This window comes from Drosophila teissieri, chromosome 3L, assembly GCF_016746235.2.
Source record: "Drosophila teissieri strain GT53w chromosome 3L, Prin_Dtei_1.1, whole genome shotgun sequence".
Taxonomy (NCBI): domain Eukaryota; kingdom Metazoa; phylum Arthropoda; class Insecta; order Diptera; family Drosophilidae; genus Drosophila; species Drosophila teissieri.
This window is the reverse complement of record NC_053031.1, coordinates 6686545-6707645: the sequence shown is the minus strand read 5'-3', so window position 1 is coordinate 6707645 and position 21101 is coordinate 6686545. Positions and strand designations below refer to the sequence as shown.

Here is a 21101-nt window from a genome sequence, read left to right as displayed (position 1 = left end):
GATTTGCTTAATAAGAATAGTACCCAACATTTTACCGCCCAATATACAAGTAATCCATAAAAAGAACCATATACATATATGTTAAAAGAATAATTATTTATTTTCAACAGGGGACAATATTTAAAATAGATCTTTCAAAAGTGTGTAACACGTATATTTTCTCTGCCTGTAAATACATTATTGTAAATGCTCTGTGTTTTTGATTGATATTCAGGTGGTTAGTTCGAAACAACATTGTAATCGTTACTCTACGAGATAGAAGACACATTCATCAAACACAATTCATTTCGTTTTCGATCCGTTGATCACTTATTATCTCACTTTGCATTGGGGACAATCTCCAACTGTCTTCGATGGCACAGAACGAATCTGAGTGCGGTTTATATGGAACGAAACTAGTCAAAACGATCGTGTCGCAAATGCAAATGCAAATGTTGAAAATAGAATAAATCATCCTAAGATCCGTATGTACGAGTACTTAATAATATTAAATTAAAGTAGTTTATGTTATTACATAACAGCATACGCCTGGTCAATTGGAATACAAATACAAATTGGTATCATAAATATATATCCATATCCATATCATTCAGGGGCTCATCCCAAAACTAGCTCAAATCGTGAAAAGTGTGTGGAACCCAAAAGCGGCTGCGTAAGAAGTTGGCGTTTTGGTTTGGTCTTTCATTGCGGAATGCGGAATGTCTGAGAGCGAAGTGTGGGCGGAGGATCCTGGCTGCAGGACACCGATCTACATGTGCCGGGTGTTGCCGAAGTTGATGCCGGACTGGGTGGCGCCCTTGTTCGATCCGTACTGCAGGGAGATGACGTTGGCGCCGGCGCGCAGCTGCTCGTCGCTGAAGTTCCTCACGTTCTTGTCGGCCTCCTTGGGGCCAATCGATGGCTTGTTGAAGTTGGAGGCCTATTAAACAGCAAAAAACATATTATTATTATTAAGATTAATCAACGGCAACTGGAGTAATCGGCTCACCTTGCGACCCAGCGACTGCAGGCAGATAACCACCGAGTTCAGATTCTGGCGCTCCCACAGATCAACGCTCTGGAAGGTCTCCTGGGTGGGCACACCGAAGTTCTTGGCGCACGCAAGGAAGGCCGAGATGTTCTCCATGCACTTGAAGGCCATTTTGCTCTCGTTGATCTTCTTGATGGAGCCGGGCTGCAGGGCGTTGGCCAGTTTGCACAGGATAACGCCATCCTTGAGCACCTCGAAGAAGTTGTCGGTGTCGCCGGATGTGTTGATGGGCTCCTCGGTGACGGCCTTGATCCACTCGAGGCTCTCCTGGGCCAGCTCCTCGCTGTACTTGGAGTTAATCTGGAAAGTAGGCAAACAGTTGATTGTAGTGATTGGTAAAAGGACAAGGTGCCCATTTCACCTTGGACTGGTACATTTTTGGGTAATCCCTGTCTGGCTGCTGCACTTGGTAGACTGAATTCCCAATCGGGGGTTAAATCAAGTATAGACCATTATTTTATTTGTGGGCCATTTCCCCTCGCTTATCGTATGAAATATCGCTGATAGCAGACTTATCATTAATTGGTTATAAAAGTGCTGCTCACTCCGCCTTTCCCTTGTCTCGCACTCGTGACAATTTGGCGGTTATATTTCTAGTTTCGATAAGGATAAGATTGCAGCTCTCATTTCTCCCACCGGCACTCCCCATTTTTCCATATTCCATTACTCGGTTTGCTCAACGTGTATAAAAGTCAGTCAGTCACGTTCACATGTTCCCATGTAGAATAGTAAGTATCCATATTTGCCAATGCCGATAGCTTCGATTGGCAGCTTTAAAGCCCGCTTTAAATTTGAACGTCTTGACCATATATGGTCGTAAGTTTACCGGCCGCTTGGGCGTCCTTCGCACCGATTTTGGCCACAGACAAAAAGCCACTTGTTGAGCAGCTGGCCCCCACTTCTAATGCCATTTCTACTCCATTGGCAGCAGAAGCACACAAAACCACAAAAGCCGGAGTCCCAAAACAAACCGCAAAATCGTTGCGTGTTGGGTTACCATTTGCCAGCTTGCCAATAAAAATCCAAATCAAAATGTTTAGCAAACTATGGGTCATATCGCAGCGACTCACTTAACACGTATTTATTAGATTTATTTGATTGAATTGAATCGCGGTCGCTAACAGATTCCAGATTAGCTGCCATTACACAGTAAGTTCAAGTACTGAAAACAATGGTAGTAGACTTATCAAAAGTACACAGTACGAACTAAATACTAACACAATGTTTAATTCAGGCTGAGAAGTCGGTTGTTAGTTGTATCTTTCAAACTATATTATATTCAGTACAATATGAATGAAATACATGTTATATGATAAGATTGGGTTCTGTCTATAGATAAAGTCTGATTGAAGAGCGTTGCTATCTTTTCATTCATATCTATAAGTTTTTTATTTGTGGAACAAATATTTATGTAGTTCCAAATAAAGCCTTTTTTGGTTTTTCCCTTCAATGTTTCCCTATTCATTTGTCCTGCATTGTATTACTATTTAGTATTTGTGAGATTTTTTGTTCTGACTGGCAGGTCTATTAAAACGAATGATCTCAGAGAAAACAAATGAACGATTGTCGCCAATTGAGTTGTATTCCACTCCTTATCGCTCGAGTTGGGGAAATGCAAGCTCACAAATTGTTGGCAAATGGGGGAGAAGTTGGCGATGCAGTAATATAAAAGTGAAATACAGTCCGGCCGCTTTTCCCCATGTTTTTTTTTTGTGTACTTAATGGAGGTGAATGCACTTTGCACACATATTACCCCTCTCCACCTGAGTTCAACACTCCCTTTTCGGGCAACAGAAGTCCGCAGCTATTAAAGATTACAAATTTACGACTTTTTCGTTGTTCAAACCCAATAAAAGCTACCGATCTTTCGGCGAGATATGACGAATATGGTAATCGGCTGGAAATGGCTTTATCTAGCAAGCTAGCTGGCCAAAACTAGAGATTATCAATAATTGCAGTCGACCGTTGGCAAAATTGCTTTGTTCGACTTTTTTCAGTTTAACGGTCAAGCAGTTAACAGCAGAGGTCAGTTCATTAGAGCCCAAAATGAGCGAGCAACGGAACGCCAATAACAGCACCATCCATCATCGAAAGCGTGAGACAATTAATAAAAGCAATTTGTGATTGACATCCCGTTGGGGATCTGGAATCTGGCCGCAGCCAGAAGTTGATGATCATAACTTAGAAACTCTGATGGTGGCACATAAATTGACACCCTCGGGGCAGATGAATAAATTTTGATTAGGAATAGAGGAAATATGCTTATGGGATTCTGCTGTTTATGCATACTATTCATACATAATAATCGCAGACCGAAAGCCGTTAAGAGCCTAATGAATTCCGATCGTTTCTTACACGTTTGTTTGGGGTTTCGAACCCCAAAAATCTTGTCCCACAAATCCCAAAGCAAATTTGACAGTTGGTGGTCCCCGACAGGCAAACAATGTTCGGAACTAAATGAAAAATGGTGAAGAATAGCCAAGTTATTTGCCGATTCTTCCAAAGCCTCGTCTTCTGCCCCACGCTTACTAAAATACATATTTTTAGCGCTGTTTTAATGAGTCAGCAGCCAGCCAGCGAGTTTCATTTGTGTTTTCTGTTTGGTTTAGCGCTATGAGGTCGACTCAAAACTCAACGACGATCGAATGCCGGGCCAAAAGTACAGCCCGTAATGGAGTACACCCCATATACACATATATAGTATATATGTACATATGTATATATAAATATTTCTCTAAAAAACATATGTACAGCTGGTTAGAACGTACTGCCTTATCGGGAGTGCGGAATTCCAGACGAAAGTCACCGCTCGTTTGGAACTCGAAACGTATAAAACACAATAATTAGAAGCGGAACTATAAATTGGTCATCGTTTGCCGTTAGAAATTATGATTTCCTTATGTTCCCCCTTCCTTCCCCCAGCCAAAATTATACATCATTTTGAGTTATTTTGGGTCTCTGGGTCACTTGATGAGTTAGCCACGATTACGGGCCATTACAAAACGGCGTGACAATGAAAAGCACAGTAGACTCAAGAACCTAATTAATTTCCCAGCCCATGATGTACGTTTGAGCACTGTATTCTATGGGACTGGGTCTCTCCCTCTAGTTTTTCAAGTGCGTTCTGGGTGGATGGCATTCCACACGCAATGCGCATTAGTGGCCGAGACATGCCAAGCCAAAGCCAAAGCCAAGCCTGGCTGGCTTTTAGTGAAATTAAAATTAAAATTGAAATTACCCGCAAACTGGCTGAGCAAGCTTCCCGCATACAACTCCTGGCTTTCCCAAAAACCAAAAACCAAAAAAAAAACAAAAAAAAACCTAAAAACTGTGGGTCAGCAGAAACGCAAACTCCGAAAAAAGCCCAGTTTGTTGGGAGAGGAGGGCCTGCCCACGCAAAACTCAATTTAATTCACACCTACGCCACTTGAAAAGTGAAAATGTTTTGGTACAACATAGCATTATTATTTATGTTCATCATGATTCAGTCTCCACAATTGAGTGAGAGTTCCGAGAATTCACTTCACTACGAATTTAACGATCAAAGGTTCGTGGAAGTTTCCGAAACTTCGGGAAGTAGTTACACTTAAGATAGGCAGCTGATTTATTGGGCAAAGTCAGGGAATAAAATACTTGAAAAACTTGAGCCTAAGTCGTTGCAAGATAAAGAAGAACGTTTAAGGATCATATGCCATGTTAAACAGATATGTATCTAAGGAGTAGCCTTCTCTTTCATTGGAGTGCTTCGGAAAGTATCTCCAAGATTCTAAAAACGTTTTCTACTTCAAAAAAAGCGAATCACTATTGCAACTTTGACGGATGTTTCCGCCCATCCAACCGAGGAGTTTCTGTATAAATTTAGCCCAAAAGCCGGCGAGGAACCCCAGACTGATGATCATTGCATAATAATCCATTGTAGGATCACCGAAAAAAGAGACAGGGGCACGTTTTGCTTGGCTGATGGCTTTCTGAAGCCGGCGATGATGTCATGGCATCGTTATGGCTTGTATTTGAACTTTGGCAATATTTCAGCGCAGATACATAGATGTAGATGGTGGATGGTGATGATTAGTTAAATGTGTTTGCTGCGAAAGGGATCGCTGGCAGTTGACGCATCGCCAGGCAAACATTACGTAATCGAGTCGTCAAAAATCAATCCACGAAATGGCCAGATCTGGTGATTATTCACTATGCGACAGCCGATTTCGCTTTCTTTCGCGTTGCAAATGCGTCATGATCCATGAACAATTGCTGACCAATATCTTACGGGTGGATAAATAAATGGGAAAACGACAAAAATGCCACAACGATAACATAAACAAAATCCGCAAAAATGTAACGAGGTCAATTATATGATTTCAGAGTCTGGCTTTACGACCAGCTTCGAGTTCAGTTGAGTGAGTTGTATAGGCCCCAATCGAGTGCCCTTTTTGGGAGGGATTTGGACAGGGGGCAGAATTTCATTCCATTTTCATTTGTCGAGGTGTTTTCGTGTTTTCGGTGCTGCGAGTAGTTTCACCGGAAATCCAAAACAACATTTGATTTACGATAAAGCCGTTGACGACCTCCTCCCGCGACTGTTTATGGCTTATCTACAAATGACGCCGACTGACGGCCAACAAGTGTTTAATTTTTTGGGGGGAGAGCTTTGGCAATGCGAGGGTTACGGAGGGTTTACCTATCTGGGAGTAGCACTACGAGCTGGAGTTCATGTGGGCCAAGTGTTCCACTTACAGGTCGCCCGCACTGATAGAGATACCTAGATAACTTTACTAATATGTATATAGATACAGGGAGGTGCGTGCTGCGGATGTACAAATGTACACAGTGTCTTTCATATATGCGCTGCTAATTGAGTGTGGATTCTTGACTCCTAAAAAGGCCGGGTGATTAGTACGTGGCCCAAGTTCCAATGGCTGAGATACAGCTGCGAACAAGAATGTAATTATAGTCCGGCTTTCTTAAGGCGAATTTCCAGTCGTTGATAAGGAACAAAATAGTATCATACCAAAGTTTAAGTTTGGTAAACTAATATGTTCAATTGTTTATGTAGTTACAAATTAGTAAACATACTTTGAGTAACTTGAAACCTTTCTGCGCCATTCCCAGAACTTTCCCGCCAGCTGGTGGTGTGAGTTTGAGGGGAAAATGGTTCCGTAATTAGGGTGCCACGATCCCAGGAAAGGGTTGAAACTAAAGGGGCCACGAATTCCTTGTCCGAAACTTGAGATCCATGCCAATTTGTCGGCGACTGGTCGTAAAAGTCGGGAAAAGCACACACGCAAGCACAGACTGTAGAGAACCCATGAGGCAAACAAAAATATTGCTTTCATACCTTTTTCATACCACTGTTTTGTTTTGCTGTTTGCTTACGCCACATACTCGCTTGTTCTTAAGTGCTCATGTGGTGGAAAAGGTGCTGCTATCGCTTCTTCCTCCTGTCACCCCCAAAACTCGAAAACCCGAACACGGACCCGAATTCCCCACCAAAAGATATGAGTGACTCGCAGCGACCGGGTAAAAAGCGCTCAAACTAACAACGCCTTCGAGTTGAATGGATCGCGAAGGGATCGAGGAGCACGAAGAGGAGGGACAGCTGGAGGGATGACATCATCGCCTTCAGCTCCTGGGGAGCCATTTGATCGCGGCTTGGAGTCGCGCCAGCAGCTGCGCTTTCAGGCATCGCGGAACCTCAAATGGCCATCGCCTCTATTTCTCTTTCCCTGCTTTGCTATACCCTAACCCAAGGTTCTTCCTATTCCTAGTTCCAACCATTTATAGTTCATGGTATCATGGTATTTTCCAACGTGTTGCGGCTTAAAATGCTATGGCCTAGATAAACACTACAGAATACTAACAATATTTGTACCTGATATATCACCAATTAAAACAAACTTAATTTCGCTTTCAGATAAGACGTTTTATCGGTTACTACAATTTTAGCCACAACTGTGATTTAAAAATGCGCCAGTGCAGATAATACCGATAAACAAGGCCTCTGGCTAAATGGCTGACTCAAGAGAATGAAATCCGGGTAGAAAACATTCAGATAAGCACAGCGAAAACAAGAGAAAATATTTTTATTTTGCCAACAACTTGGTAAAGTGCCCCTCAAGGGTATGCCAAACTTCGGATATGGTAATCTCGATTATTTCTGTCGTTTTTTGTTTGGGCAATGTTGTAACTGTAGTTGTCGTATTGTGGATTTTACTGGACTGCACTTAATCCCCTGTGCCGGCGACATATACAATTTCACTATGGACTGACCAAGGGGCGGCTGGAATTGCGTAACCCCGACTTGACGAGGGCTAAATGGCCGAAGGGTACGGGTGGCACTATACCCTGCCCCCACCAAAGCCCGATGCATTTGTATGAGTGCATTTAAGGCAAAGTGCTGCTAATGGACGGAACTAATGTTGTCAATTTACATTGGGGAAGCCACCAGCTAGCATACTGCAGTAGTTGAGTTGAGATCATCCAAAGGGTCTCCCTGCTACAGTACTCAGTACTCTACAGCTGGTGCCTACGATTGCTAAATCCAAATACTTTAAAATAAATAACTTTATCTTTAAAATGTGCAACGTTCGAACTTGGAATATTATTCATATTGACATTTCTAGAGCTTGACTAACTTTTTCGATCACTAATAGTTTGATTTATGGATGACCCACTGTTTGCTCGAGCTTCAATGCCCCCCGCACTGACAATGCCTCAAAATCACCTAAATCATCTTCAAGCTTTCCAATTACGCATGCATCACCACACATGTGTGTGTATATATACCTCTATATCTACATATACGTATGCACATAAATACTTGTTCGACTTATCAGCGAAATGAGGTCATTCCTTGTTAGACGCTGGCAATTTCAAGACCATTTTTGGCTAATTTTTTGGCATTTTGGCGCGCGGAGATAAAATCTTGGCATCCCAGCGCCAAATAAAGTCAATGCAGCTTCCAAACTAATGCGCACACCCATGCAAAAGTGGATTTTTTTTTGGGCAATTTGTTTAATGTGCGGTTGTTGTTGTTGTTTGTTTGGCGCTTTTTATTTTTTTTTTTGGGTGGGGGGGTCTATTTGTTGTTGTTGTTATTTTGTACTTACTTTGCGCTGGGCCTCGGCGGCAAAACCAGACTTCGCTGCACGGTTGGACGCCATAGTTATTTTGGTGAAGAAACGGGTTTGCAGGGAGCTAAAATGTAGGTTGGTCTTGGGCTGAATTGCACCACTGTCCACTGGAATGTGTTTGTCGCGGAATAAATCGGAGGGAGCGCAAGGGTTAAGGCCAAGTTGGTTGGGCTACGTCCGTTCGCAACGAGAGCTTACTACGTTATGAAATGCGTCCCGAGCTGGGAGACCGAGGAAACCTCACAAACCGCGGCGACAGCTCAGTGTTGGTTAGTGCTCTAGTTTTTGTACCTATGTAGGTTGGGTACAACATCAGCAATAGGCTCAAATTGGGTCATTGTCACATATTGTAGGTTTGGTATGCTAGTCTACCAAATGCATATTCCAGCCAAATTCAACGTTTTCTCTAATAGTGTAATAAATAAAACCTGTAAGCTGAAGCGTATGTAGGTACCTAACTTGGAGTTCACAACACTGGCAAGAGAGTAAGAAAAGCTCCAAGCTGCGCTCTCGCTCTCTTGTTTTTGTGGCTTATCAGCGACAGCTGATTTGTTGTGATGGCATTCGTGATGTCATACCGCTTTTTTAACGGCAGTTGGATTTTAAAATAATAAACCAAGGAACTATCGAGCACTGAAAAAAATTGTACACCTTTGTTGGTATTATTTTAAAATTTCTGGTGCATTTGCATTTTAAAAGAGGTTTTAAGAGTTTTCAAAAAGATAATGAATCTGACTTATTTTGTATTCCGCGATGCACCTGTTACCATTTTTTTTCCGTAGGAGTGAACATGTTAGGCACTACTTTTTGGACGTGTACTAACTATCCGATAAGACTTCTCAGTAAAGTTCCATTCGTAACTTCCCGTGTTCCCGCTTATCGAGAGGGTCTTGCCGCAGCATTCCATTCTGATGACCATGACATTTTGGGGGACTTTCTGGAAACCAAGAATTAGCAATTCGAATTTGTATGGTTGCCTTGAGAATTAGTTACAGTTTATTCACATAAATATATATTTTGTTTAATCGTATAAATTATGCAATTGTTGTTTTACGATAAGAAGCGAATTTCTTTAGTGTTTCAGTGTGGTTCTAAATAAATAGGGGAATTGCTTGTATAATTTGTTGTTCTATTTGTCGTGTTGGTTTTTTTTTTGTTTTCTGTGTGGGTGTGTGATATTTAATATTAGAAATACATAATTCAGCTTGATCATCAAAGGTTTGTTATGTTGGTAGCATACACATTGGACTTATGTGGGCTTGTCTTTTGTTTTGATTATATCGCCATTAGGTTTATAACATAGGAAAGCAGTAATTAACTAGAAGTTAGGGCTTATTAGTTGCATACACATATTGCCATTATAATAATATTATTCTATTAACGGTTTTCGCATGCGAATCTGCCTGCTATATCTGTTTTACAACCGATCTACATCGATCATGCATCCTACTAATTGTTAAGGCCCTTTCGCTCAGATACAAGTGGGTGTGTGAGTTTCGTAGACTATGGGGGATGATACTTTATATGTATGTATATAAATCGATTCATTTTTTACACTCTGTTATGCATGCTTTTGAGGGGGACGACTCTTTAAAAAATAATCATCATAATTTATTTTTGCACATGGATAAATACAAATTACAAATATTAATGTGTATATATATAAAAAATCGTTTACCAAAAAATATATACGTAGACGCAAAATAGACGCAATAATATACAGAGAACTTTCCTATAATAAAGGTTGGTGACATAAGCATAATCAGATTTGGGACTCCTACTACAAATAGTACAACGTGGTACAACAACTGCCATTTCCACTAGACCTAGGCATGTGTATATCAAGCACTGACATCTGTGATTACAGTGGGTGTATATATCCGCGTGTAATTGTTTCATTGTTTACAGGCTACCTATATATCTGCTCGACTAACTGCGAACAGTATCAGCAAATAATTTCAATTGAATTTCCTTATTTCCTTTTTTCTATTTTTTTTCGTTTGTTTCGTTTTGTTTTAATAAATAATACCTCACGATTCGTTGGCTCAACGTAGTAAACTTAACTTACAAAACAACTGTGCAAAGTTGGGCAAAAAATAAAGAGGGGCGTCGGATGCCCTCCTAGCAGTGAGGCGCTGTATATGCGGATGGGTAAATGGTATGTGGATACCGCGTCTTCGTATTCTTTTATTGCTTGCTCGGGACCCGGCACACACAATTTGATCTGGGTGCCCCGTAGAATCTCGCGTTGTTGTTTATACTAGGGGTTTGTCTACTAATTTTATATAATTTTCAATTATATACGCTGCTTCGGCGTCGGCCCAGGCGATTATCCTGCTCTCTGGCTCAAGTTATACTCAATGTAAGCATGCACTTTCAACTTTTGAAGCGAGTTTGTAATTATATTAGATCGAAACGCAACGATTCGAATCGAAAATTTCATCAAATGTTCTTTTTTTTTTTAGCTTAGTTGTAGTACTTCACAAACAGATTTCTTTGATATTAAATTGCTTCGCAAACGATCCCCGATCTCTGGGGAGGATCCTCTCCATATCTCACGCTTTCTCTTTTAGGGTTTGTCTTAGTTCTTAACTAATTTTTATCTGCAGCTGCTCGGGATCGGTCTTATCGTTATTCCCGTTCTGATTCTGATTCAGATCTATCTATATAATGTGTACGTTTAAATATATAGGTTTTTATAAGCTTTTACGTTTTCCTGTGTTTAGTAACCATAATTTGTCGCACTCTCCACTCGCATTCCTATATAGATCTCATCCTATAAATAAATACTCCGACTCCACACACATTTAGCTATATCAAGATTTAGGTTAAGAAAACAATCAGTTTGGTTTCATCATCCAATTCACAGCAGCGATATATCTGAGTTGGTAAAAACAATATCAATTAAGGACTATTATGAGCAATAATTAAAATCAATGGTACCTTTATTCTCGTGACTATCAGCAGTGACTAGCGTGGTGGTTGCCGCTGTGCTCGTCAGCAAGCTGTTGTTATTGTTTAGGTGTAGATCTTGTGACTCGATGCTCAGGTCTATCAGCTGGGTGGCGACCGGAGCGACTACGTCCTGCAGCAGATTGATGTCACTAAAATGTAAATGAACGTTAATAATAATTGAAAGCAAGCTAATTCATTTCACTCACTTCTTGTTGTTGACATTCTCGATGTGTCCATTGCCATTGGCAACCGCCGGCACAGTATTGGTGCCCTCGAAGTCCACCAGCAACTTGCCGTTGCTCACCTGCTGCAGGTTCTTGGCATTCTCATCGATGATCATCGTGGAGAAGCTGTTGATGAGCGAGTTCTCCTTGTCTAGCACCGATTGCTCATACATCGCCTGGCTGTTCGGCGGCTCCTGGACAGTTTCCGATGCCGTTGGCGCTGGCGTGGAATCCGCTGTGCTGGGCGAGCCCTCAGCCGAGTTGTTGCTGCTCTCGGTGACGCTACTGTTGCTGCTGCTATTATTCTCTGGAGCCGGTGCGACAGGAGCTGCTTTGTCGTTAGCGTCCTGAAAATAGACATTTTAATAAGTTTAATGAATTTTAGATTTAAGTGCTTCGACCAACGCTTGTTTGTAAATATTCTATGCTAGTTCCCACCTTCGAGGGTGTGGTGGCAGCGCCACCCTTGCGGGTACGAAGCATGATGGCCTCCACGCGCTTGCGGCGTTCCTCGCGCTCCTTCTCTTCCCGCTTAAGGCGCTCGGCCACCTCGACGCGCTGCTTCTCTGCCTCCTCCTTGGCCTTCTTCTCAGCCTCCTCACGCTCCACGCGCTGTTTCTCCTCATCCTCGCGTCGGCGTTTCTCCTCCTCCTCACGCTGTTGGGCTTCCTGCGAAGCAAAGTGAGTAATAAATTAGACTCCTTTGTTTTCATTGTTCCCATTTGGGCGTCGCCAACTTACCTCGATGGCCTTGCGCAGGCGCTCCTCCTCCCCGCGACGCTGTTCCTCGGCCAGGCGAGTGGACTCCTCCTCAAACAGGCGTTGGCGCTCCGCCTCCTCCTCTTGGGCTTTGATCTCTGCGAGGCGTTCTGCCTCCAGTCGTTGGCGCTCTAATTCCGCCTGTCGTTCGGCCTCCTCGCGGGCCAGGCGTCGTCTCTCGGCCAAAGCAGCCTTGGCCTCCTCCTCGGTCGTGATCTTCTTGGCCATCATCGAAGCAGTCATTAGATCAGCACCCTCTGGTGGGGTCAGTTCTCGCACCTCGGAGTTCTCCTTGCTGCGCGACGGTTTCTTGGGCACAGACTGCTCCTGCGGCTTAGGCACCTCCTTTTCAGTGCCCTCATCAGATTTTTCTTCTACATTAACTGAGGTAACCAAAGCTTCGGGCACAGATTCCTCCACTAACGTTTGCTCCTCCTCCTGACGCGCCACTTCCTCCGTTTTCTCCGTGTTCAATGCTTCCTTCTCAGCCTTGCTCACTGATGGAACAGCTACAGGAGCCTCGGTAGGAACTTCAGCCTCAGGAACTGGCTCATCTGCCGGAGTCTTCTCAACCTCCTTGGACACACCATTCTGCTCGGGAACTGGAGCGGAAACGGGTGCAGCCTGGGCAGGAACCGTTTTTGTGATGGTGGAGGTACTGCTGCTGGTGACAATCATCGACCTAGTCATTGCAGAGGTATCCTTGGTTTTCGGTTCCTTGGTAAGCCTACTGATGCGCTCGGAACTGGCCGTGCGACTTGGCAGAGCCTTTGAAGCTGATGCTGCCTTGGGTACCGGAGGTTCCTGTAGATTCACATACGATTCAATAAACGTATTGGGTTTCCAAGGACTAATAATCTTACCCGCTTCGATGGCGTCTTCTTCTCGGCGCTGCTCAGCCGCGATGTGCTGGAGGTCACGATCAGGGAGGTGGACATCAGGTTTGCAGTTCGTTTGGGTGTCGTTTGTGCGGATGGCGAGGCGGCTGTCGTCTTCACGGGCGGCTTTTGATCCCTCTTGAGTTTGTTAATCTCTACGAGAATAAGGTGTTTTTATATCTGTTGTTCAAAGTGTTGTTTAAGTGGACTTACCCTCGAGAGACATGCCCGTTCCGGCGATACTGGCGGGCCTCGGTTTCCGGGGTGCTGTTGCAGGTCGCCTGGGCACCATCCCGGATGTGGACATGTTTGTCGATGTGGACATGGCGCTGCCGGGCCTTGAGCTATTAAAGTGTCCGCCGGGCGTGGCATTTCCCGATCGCGAGCCTAGAGATTCCAGATTTCGTTAGAACAGTTACGGAATAAGGGATTAAAGGGGGCAATGGGTGTCAATATGGATGAGCTTATGTGGAGCACCAAATAAAGCGTACGTGAGTAGTGACCGTCACCAGAGTACCATTATTGCAGGGGGAAACACAGGGAAACACAAAACCAAATGTAGGACACAAGTTAACCAAAGTACCAACAGACAAGATATAGATTCCAATTCTTACACATATAGCGAGCGAACATAATGAGGATACAGAACATAAAACCAAGGAACTAAGATCAAATACCTAGTACACAGGCTTAACTGAGCCCATATATACTTATGTTTATATGAGTATTCAATGTTATGAAATGGCTAAAATGTTAAATAAATATAAATCAAGATAATAATGATAACAATAAAATAAATGTAGGTTTCGCTTCACCATGTAATAGAACCCGATCAAAGCAAGTGTAACTATGGATACATACGAACGAAACGACCGACAGACGGCGACAGGCAGCAGACAATATGGGCCAGGGAAGCTCCAAAAAGGATCTATTATGATAGTGTGATGGTGATGATCTCGAATTATTTTGGAATTTTGACAAATACGGAGGGTTCAAAACCATTACGTTTCTTAAATGTTTTCTTTAAATCGAATCAAATGAAAACACACTTTGTGTGTGTTACTGGAAATATAACATAAACGGACTGGCGGATGGAATTGATGGCTTGCATCAAAGGTTTAATAAACCGCATGAGAGATGGGAAGTGGATCACAAATTGCTGCTCAAATGAACTAAAGACAACCTCGATCGGTCGTTCTTCGTATGTCCTCTATGCACCGAGGGAACCGGGTAACCAAGGCCTATGCGGGTGTACGAGTTTGATTTTTGGAGTGTGGTGAAAGTTCAAGTTAGCCAATTTCGGTGCGCGAGTTGTTGTTTCTAGTGGTTTGCAGTGGGGACTATCAGTAAGTACTCGAGTAAATGGGTAGATGGCTACAACGCTATACGCAATCGGAGGATTTAGATTTAAGATTTTAGATTTAGTGAGTAGTGTGTGGTGGTGGTGCTAGTGTGTTCTTGGATTGGTGTTTTTTTGGTTGGTAGTTCGAGATGTTTGGTTGTAATTTAGGTTTTTGTTTAAATCGCACACACCTGCATTCACTAACAAACTAGCAGAGTTCATGAGCAACAATGAGTTGGGATCGAGATCGAGAAAACGGTGGGGGTTAGTAGAGATCGCATATTGCTGCTGCCGGCCACGCCCAGTCGCGTTCGCGCGGAAGGATGCAGAGTTGAAGGATGAGGCTGAGGCAAATGATGACTGGAGGTATTTCTTAGTTGCCGCAGTTTGCAGGCCGAGTGTGGACTGGCGCAGGTGGTGCAGGTGGTTGGGTGGTGGTTGCTGTGGTGCTGTGCTGCCATAAACCGACCAACTGCTAATCTGTGACATGCTCTTACTGGTGGAGTCCCGCTGACCTCCGGCTCCGCTGGCCAGCGGCCGGAAGCTGGTCGATATGCCGCCTCCCAGCGAGTACTTTCCGCGTTCCCGCTGCCCACCTCCTCCGGCCAGGTGTGTCATGCTGCGGGACATTATGCCGGCGGCACTGGAGCTGCCGCTTCCGGCGCTACCCGCCCGCCGGGCTCGGGCACTGGACCCCGCACCGCGTCGCCCCCCTCCTCCGCCCAGCGAGGCGGTCTCGTCCAGCATCTCCAGCTCCCGCTCGCGGCGTTCACGCTCCAGAATCGCCCGCATGTGCTCCCCATTCCGGCGTATCGGCTGCGCCAGCTGGTCCAAGCGGTTCATCGAGTAGGCCCGTCCTGCGGTTCAGTTGAAAGTTGAAATTGGTTTCGTGAATCTTGTTTGAGCCTGGCTCTGGCTGCGGATCCTTAGGAAGCTACGCTTAACTACTCACGGTTGCGTTCAAAATAGTATTCCAAGACTTTGAAAAATACTATTAATTATATTTATTATATGAATTGCTGGTAAAACTTTTATAAAATAATAAGACGTAGTTATATTTCAGAAACAAATTGAATTGACTATTTCGAACGCAACTGCAATCACAGGAAAACTTCACAAAAAGATGTGGACAAACTGGGCTACAAAATGGTGTGTACAAGGTGTGTTTTGACAAAGGTGTGTTCAGGTGGGTGGTGTGTTTTTTACAGTGTGTTTCAAGTGCGTGGAATAAAGTTCTGGTGTTTTCGGGTGCCTGGAAGAGAAGGTGTTCCATATGGTCTCACTATATCTCTGCCAAAGCAGCAACGAACCCGGGTATCGATAGTAAAAAGTCAGGGGCTATGGGGTAACTCTTGGTCCGGAATGGGCTAAACCAAAAGAAAACACAACTAATCGGATGGAGGGATGTCGAATGAAGAGCTGATGATGCGTAGCTAGACGATGAAGCTGATCGCTGGATGAGCATGATTCTGATAGCTATGGGAGTGTGTTGGTTGGATGGGCTAGAGGATCGGTTGGCTGGGTCTTACCTGGGGTTCTGGCCGGCGTGGAGCTCAGGGAGCCTCGCGAACCATAATGCCCGTCTCGGGGGCTGGGTATTGTCGGCATGAGGTCCGTTTTCCTGCGGTAAACGCTTCGGAACATCATGGGTGATGAGTCAACGCTATCTTCTGCAATATTCGGGTTTTGGGTTGTTGGTTTTTGTTTTGTACATGATTTTGGATTTTGATATTCGATTTTAAGATGCAACTGCCGAAATGATTCACTTGCGATTTCGGCCTCAAAACTATATATGAAAAAACTTAATTTCTAGGAACGATAGAAACCAAAAGCGAAATAGCTTAAACTTAAGTGTTTACACTGGGATTCCTGGTGTTATTATAGCTAATCTTAGTTTGATATTTAAATCGAATTGTGGAACATAAATTATTAATCAAAACTGTCAGCCAGTGTAAACACTTTCGGTACAAAATAACCATGCTGTTGGGGATCTACGTTGAATTCTTTACAGACGGTCGACGCTGCTTTCGAGGGGTTAGCTTCAACGAAGAGCGCTTGGGATTTGTACAATCTGGGGTAATCTGGCGTAAGAACATCATGCAAAACTGAGGAGCTCAAGACATGCCATTGGTTTGGTTTGGGTTACGGGGGTAAGAGACAACGAGAGTTACGAGCTTACGGCGGGGTTACGAATACAGGGTTAGGTTTGGCATTGGGGTTACGGCAAAACAAAAAAAACGGAGTCAGAACGAGAGGGGTTAAGAACGAGGAGGAGCTGAGAAGAGTAGAAGAACCCTCACCCTTACGATACGAGTTATGGTTGTTAAAGTTGTTGTGGCCTGCAGTTGTGGTGCTTGTTGCTGTGGTTGTTGTGAGATTTGTAGGTCTGTGCGCGTTGGCTGTTTGTTTGGAAGTGGGCGGCGGATTGGGATTGGCCGGCCCATCGATATTTATCTCGCTGCCGGCGATGGAGAGCGAGAATCGCTTGGGCGGCTCGTCATTGGAATAGCCCCAATTGAACACCTCGTACATGGAGGAAGACTTGCGTCGGTGATCTGTGTGGAGTCGGTAGTTTTTTCGATTTGTTTCAAATATAGAAGTGAACGTTACAGAGGTGTGATTGCTTGTTGCTTTTGGGTGCAAATCATATTGGATAACAAATATAAGAAAAAAAAAATAGTAAAAGGGACCAAAAGTGATCGTGCCGTGTGAGAAGTCTGTGGGTGCTAGGGGTTTGTATCTACATATACAATAAAAGTAATTCACATGTACACCAACTGGGCACAGTGGAAGATAACATAGTAGAGGGTTATAGAAATCTCCGGTTTGCGGGGCACATGTAAACAATAACTGGGACTTGTCAATTACAAGATTTACGAGTGTCTAAGGTAACGATAACGATAACTGCAAAGTAAAATTTAATCTCATTATGTGTGTCTGGTGTCTCAGCGAGTGTGGAGTGTTCAAGAGTGTGTGTGTATAGTATATCTGTTTCGGGGGTGATTCAAGTGCCGCCGGGGGCATCGCCACTCACCATCTTGTCGGTCCGTCGATGAGGAGGCACGCTTCTTAGCACCACTGTCGGCAAGTTCACGCTCTGAACTTCGACGTGTGAGCGAGGCGCCCGCTACGTTCGATATAGATGTGGACCTGCAAGAGAAACTTCTGTTTAGTACTCAAAATCAAAGATCTTAGCCAAGTATATGAGCTCTCTACGTAACTATAAAACAATTAAGTATTTGCAATCTTGTGAATTGTGCAATTGTTTTCTTTCACAAAAATTGATTGTCTCCTAGTTAACGATATTTACTTTCACAGTAGCCAGTTATTTGCTTTCATTTCGATTCATTTACTAAGTCAATAATAATATGAATTATGATTTAAACTAATTGGCAAACAATTTCGTCATTAAAAGTTCAAGAACTGATAAAAATAATTAAGTAATGAAATGTCTAGGCTCTAATTTAGCATGCCAATCAGATTATAGCGATAATTAGTCATGTGCAGCACAGAGCACATACGAAGTCAGCCAGAATACTAGCCATGAATGGCTATGCATATTGTGTGTGCGTTCTGTGTGAGCTTTTGGCTTTGTGCTCAGATAACTTTCATTCGGATCTCACCTCCGCTGAGCCCAAAAGGTACTGGGCGATACCAGACCATAATCCGCGGGCACATCCAGCAGGCGGGGAGTCGAGGAGCCAAAAGCGAAGCCGTTGGAGTTTTTGTCCCGCTTTCTGAATTCTATCCGGGACTCGCGTTCCTGTAGGAGATCAAATATGTATTATAGTAAGAGTGCAATGGAATCGAAGCGATAACGCACCTGATTCTTTTTGAGAATGTACTCGCGACGCTCCTTCTCGGCCTCATATATGGCCTTCTTGCGTTCCTCCACCTGGTGGCGCTTCTCTGTGTCCCGGGTACGGATCTCCTCGATGCGTCGACGGCGCTCCTCCTCTTTTTGTTCACGGTACCGCTGGGCGGCCTCAGCCTGGGCGCGCAGCTCCTCGATCTTTCGGTGGCGCTCCTCATTTTGGCGATCGCGGGCATATTTCAGTTTCTCCTCACGGTCTTTGGACGCTAAAAAGCGTAGCAAAATGAATAGAGATTCGAACTCGCACATACTTATAAGGAAATAATTTGAATTTGGATAAACAAGTTACGGTTCGCAAGCAAATAAAACTGGGAATATTTTCAGCAGTTGCTACCTGTGGCCCAAAAAAAATCGATAAATATCTGCTTAATATGTATAGTATTATACCCCATTTTTCGACTTTTGCCGGCGAGTTATTTACACGAGAGCCGAGAACTGACGTCATCGACGATGTACATTCGCAGTTTGTGGGTCAATTGACAAACTAGCAGCAGCAACAATGGCAAATATGGCACAAACACACGGACAACAATGCCGCCGCCCCCGCTTCAAATTTGCCTATGCGCAAAATGGGCGAACAAAAAAAAATGCAAAATAATAAAAGGAAAATAGAAAGCAAATGGCTAATGCAAGCGCACATTTTGTTCTATTGAAATGACATTGAGGCGAAAAAGTGCAAAAAATAAACAATAATAACAATAATATTGGTAGCATGCGGTTTGGCTGCGAAAGTCTGCATAATCGAACTGGGAACCGGTTCTTATCGCCTTATCGGTTAAGATATTTTTGGAATTCCATGACGTAAGTAAGACGACAAAGGAACAACTGCAAGTCAATCGTTTTGCTCGTTACAGGTGTGAAAATATCTTGAAAATGAGAAATTATCAGCTGCCAAGGTCGCAGTCAAATTTTTCTGGATTTTAACCCACTGTATGCTTAATTTACTTGTGTTTTTGGAAAGCCAAGAATGCTGCAATTGATTTTTCGCTTGATAAAATCCATTTTCCATTTACTCTTGTGATTGCCTGATTGCCATTCCCTTTTAGGTGAAATTTGAATTTGAGGCGTGTCTTTTGAATTACTTTTTTAAGATGTTACAAATAAAAATATTTACTTTAACTTAATCAAACTTTAAGAACATTGTGAATTAAATTTAAATTCCCAATAACTAAATCATTTGTTGTTTTGCAGTCTCACAATGATGTAGTCAAATATGACTATACATATTTTAAACGATGTTCTCTTTAGAGTTTGAATATTCCATTTGGCATCTGAAATCAAGCTAGACCTTTAGTCCAGATATAACAATTTTAATCTTTTAGATATTAAATTCAAGATGCTTTGGGTTTTTATGAACTCACTTTAGTAAGTGACATTCTAGACAGTTAAAAACTACTGGAGACATAAAGTGTGTCACTAGTTGATGTACAAAGATAAGACGATTTTCCTATTAGAAAAGCGGTACTGAAAAACTTGCAATAGACCAGTGACAGTGGTATTCTGGGGGTTAAAATCGCGATAAGGCGGACTATGGAGCTTATTTGTTAGTGAGATCATGCGGCAAGCATTCAGAGCATTCGTTTTGGAGGCGGAACAGTTCGGGGCGTGGCTGTGGAAGACTTTAAAGCAGCCCGAATGGAATGCCAACTACCTTGAGAGTCGTCTTCGCTGGCGGAGATTTGACCGCCCACCTGGGCGAACCAATGCAAGGTTGCGCCGGCGCTGCAGCCCGAGATCTTGGCAGGTGCGAATGCGTGGGCTGTATGGTTTGAGTTATAGGTGATGTTAAAGCGATTACATATATAGTGCTTATGTGAGATATACATTGGTGTCGTTGCCGATTTTATGTAACCCGCGAGATAATCCGCATAGAAGGCTTACCTTTTCGCTCGGCGCTGCCCTCGCGACTTTCCGGTCGCTTGGCTGTGTTTTCCACTGCAAAAGAAGGACGAGAAAAATGGACTGTTGAGATTGGCTGCGACTTTCCGGAGTTTTACACGGACTTTTGGTTTTCGTGTGGGGAAAATCAATTGCCGTTGCGTTTTGGCAAAAAGGAAAGGTGACAAGAAGGCGAAAGAGCGAGGAAGGAGGGGGACACAAAAACACACACACACACGCACGCACACAAGCGCACGGCAGCAGCTGCGATGACGAAGCGAGAGAGACAGAGAGAAGTACGGGAAAATAATGTATGTTTCCCTCTCCCTTGTTCCACCGACTTTTCCGACTGGAACTTATTTATAAACTCAAAACTCCGGTTCGGAATCGGGGAACTCGAAATACATATATCCACCCATTTCTAAGGGGCAGACACTTTTGGCTTCTCGGCTTTTCTTTTCTCTGTCTCTCGCCTCGCTGTTTTTTTTTTCTTCGTTTTTCTCTCTTCACTCCGATTTTGCTTTTTGGCCGTGGTGTGAGTGCCGTTTTGCTGCGCAGTCGACCAGCACTTTTTGGCCACTGAAAATGCCCCGAAAACGCGTAGATCCTGGCCGATTTTCGATCGCTTTTGACGCGGTCGGCTTTGTCCTTCGATTTCGCACTCGCAGCGGGCTGTTTTCAATGCGTACCTTCTGGATTAGTCGAAATATTTCCGTGTTGGCCCCCAAGACTCGCCATATTTCACTTTACTTTAGCGCTGCAAACAGTGTGGCCAGCTCTGTTGTGCTGCGATAAACCATTCAATGCGGTCGCACTGAATATACTTGTGCTTTCTAGGAAAATACCAAAAATGTTAAACTAACTTGTTAGTTTGATTGTAGTATAATTAATAATTATTCAGTTCTATAAATGCATTTCCCAATGTTATATTATAATTTCAGCTTGCAGCTCCAATGAAAACCAAGAAATATTACTCCAATTGGGACGGTATACTTCAAGTACACTGACAGAGCGAGTAACAGACTCTGTTA

The 21101-nt window shown here is 43.5% G+C and overlaps 2 protein-coding genes across 17 annotated transcripts; both read right to left on the bottom strand.

Annotated features, from left to right (window-relative positions):
- Positions 1-77: 77 nt before the first annotated feature.
- On the bottom strand, positions 78-8378 carry LOC122617890 (myophilin). 2 transcript variants are annotated; one of them, XM_043793932.1, is made up of 3 exons: positions 8137-8378; positions 989-1330; positions 78-919 (listed from the first exon to the last, which is right to left on the bottom strand). In XM_043793932.1, the coding sequence occupies exons 1-3, from the start codon at positions 8188-8190 to the stop codon at positions 749-751; spliced, it is 567 nt and encodes a 188-aa protein (XP_043649867.1). In that variant the 5' UTR covers positions 8191-8378; the 3' UTR covers positions 78-748. The 2 variants fall into 2 exon arrangements, with proteins under 2 accessions (XP_043649867.1, XP_043649868.1); XM_043793933.1 differs by lacking the exon at positions 8137-8378 and adding an exon at positions 1392-1421.
- Positions 8379-9133: 755 nt separating this feature from the next.
- Positions 9134-20865, bottom strand: LOC122617879 (ensconsin). 15 transcript variants are annotated; one of them, XM_043793901.1, is made up of 16 exons: positions 20760-20848; positions 20074-20127; positions 19844-19951; positions 18142-18389; positions 17942-18081; positions 17353-17468; positions 16619-16873; positions 15848-15988; positions 14510-15175; positions 13190-13363; positions 12962-13131; positions 12081-12902; positions 11778-12008; positions 11322-11686; positions 11104-11264; positions 9134-11040 (listed from the first exon to the last, which is right to left on the bottom strand). In XM_043793901.1, exons 1-16 carry the CDS (start codon positions 20806-20808, stop codon positions 11024-11026), a joined length of 3717 nt encoding a protein of 1238 aa, XP_043649836.1. In that variant the 5' UTR covers positions 20809-20848; the 3' UTR covers positions 9134-11023. The 15 variants fall into 15 exon arrangements, with proteins under 15 accessions (XP_043649836.1, XP_043649839.1, XP_043649837.1 ...); XM_043793904.1 differs by having other exon boundaries at positions 14816-15175; positions 20760-20839; XM_043793902.1 differs by lacking the exon at positions 19844-19951 and having other exon boundaries at positions 18142-18398; positions 20760-20865.
- Between the last annotated feature and the right edge of the window lie 236 nt (positions 20866-21101).

Coding starts and splice junctions, on each gene's coding strand:
- LOC122617890 (XM_043793932.1), bottom strand. CDS start 8,190: ATGGCGTCCAACCGTGCAGCGAAGTCTGGTTTTGCCGCCGAGGCCCAG. Junction 1,331..8,136: donor CCGCCGAGGCCCAGCGCAAA/GTAAGTACAAAA, acceptor CCTACTTTCCAG/ATTAACTCCAAGTACAGCGA. Junction 920..988: donor TGCAGTCGCTGGGTCGCAAG/GTGAGCCGATTA, acceptor GCTGTTTAATAG/GCCTCCAACTTCAACAAGCC.
- LOC122617879 (XM_043793901.1), bottom strand. CDS start 20,808: ATGGCGAGTCTTGGGGGCCAACACGGAAATATTTCGACTAATCCAGAA. Junction 20,128..20,759: donor TATTTCGACTAATCCAGAAG/GTACGCATTGAA, acceptor CTTCTTTTGCAG/TGGAAAACACAGCCAAGCGA. Junction 19,952..20,073: donor GGGCAGCGCCGAGCGAAAAG/GTAAGCCTTCTA, acceptor CAAACCATACAG/CCCACGCATTCGCACCTGCC.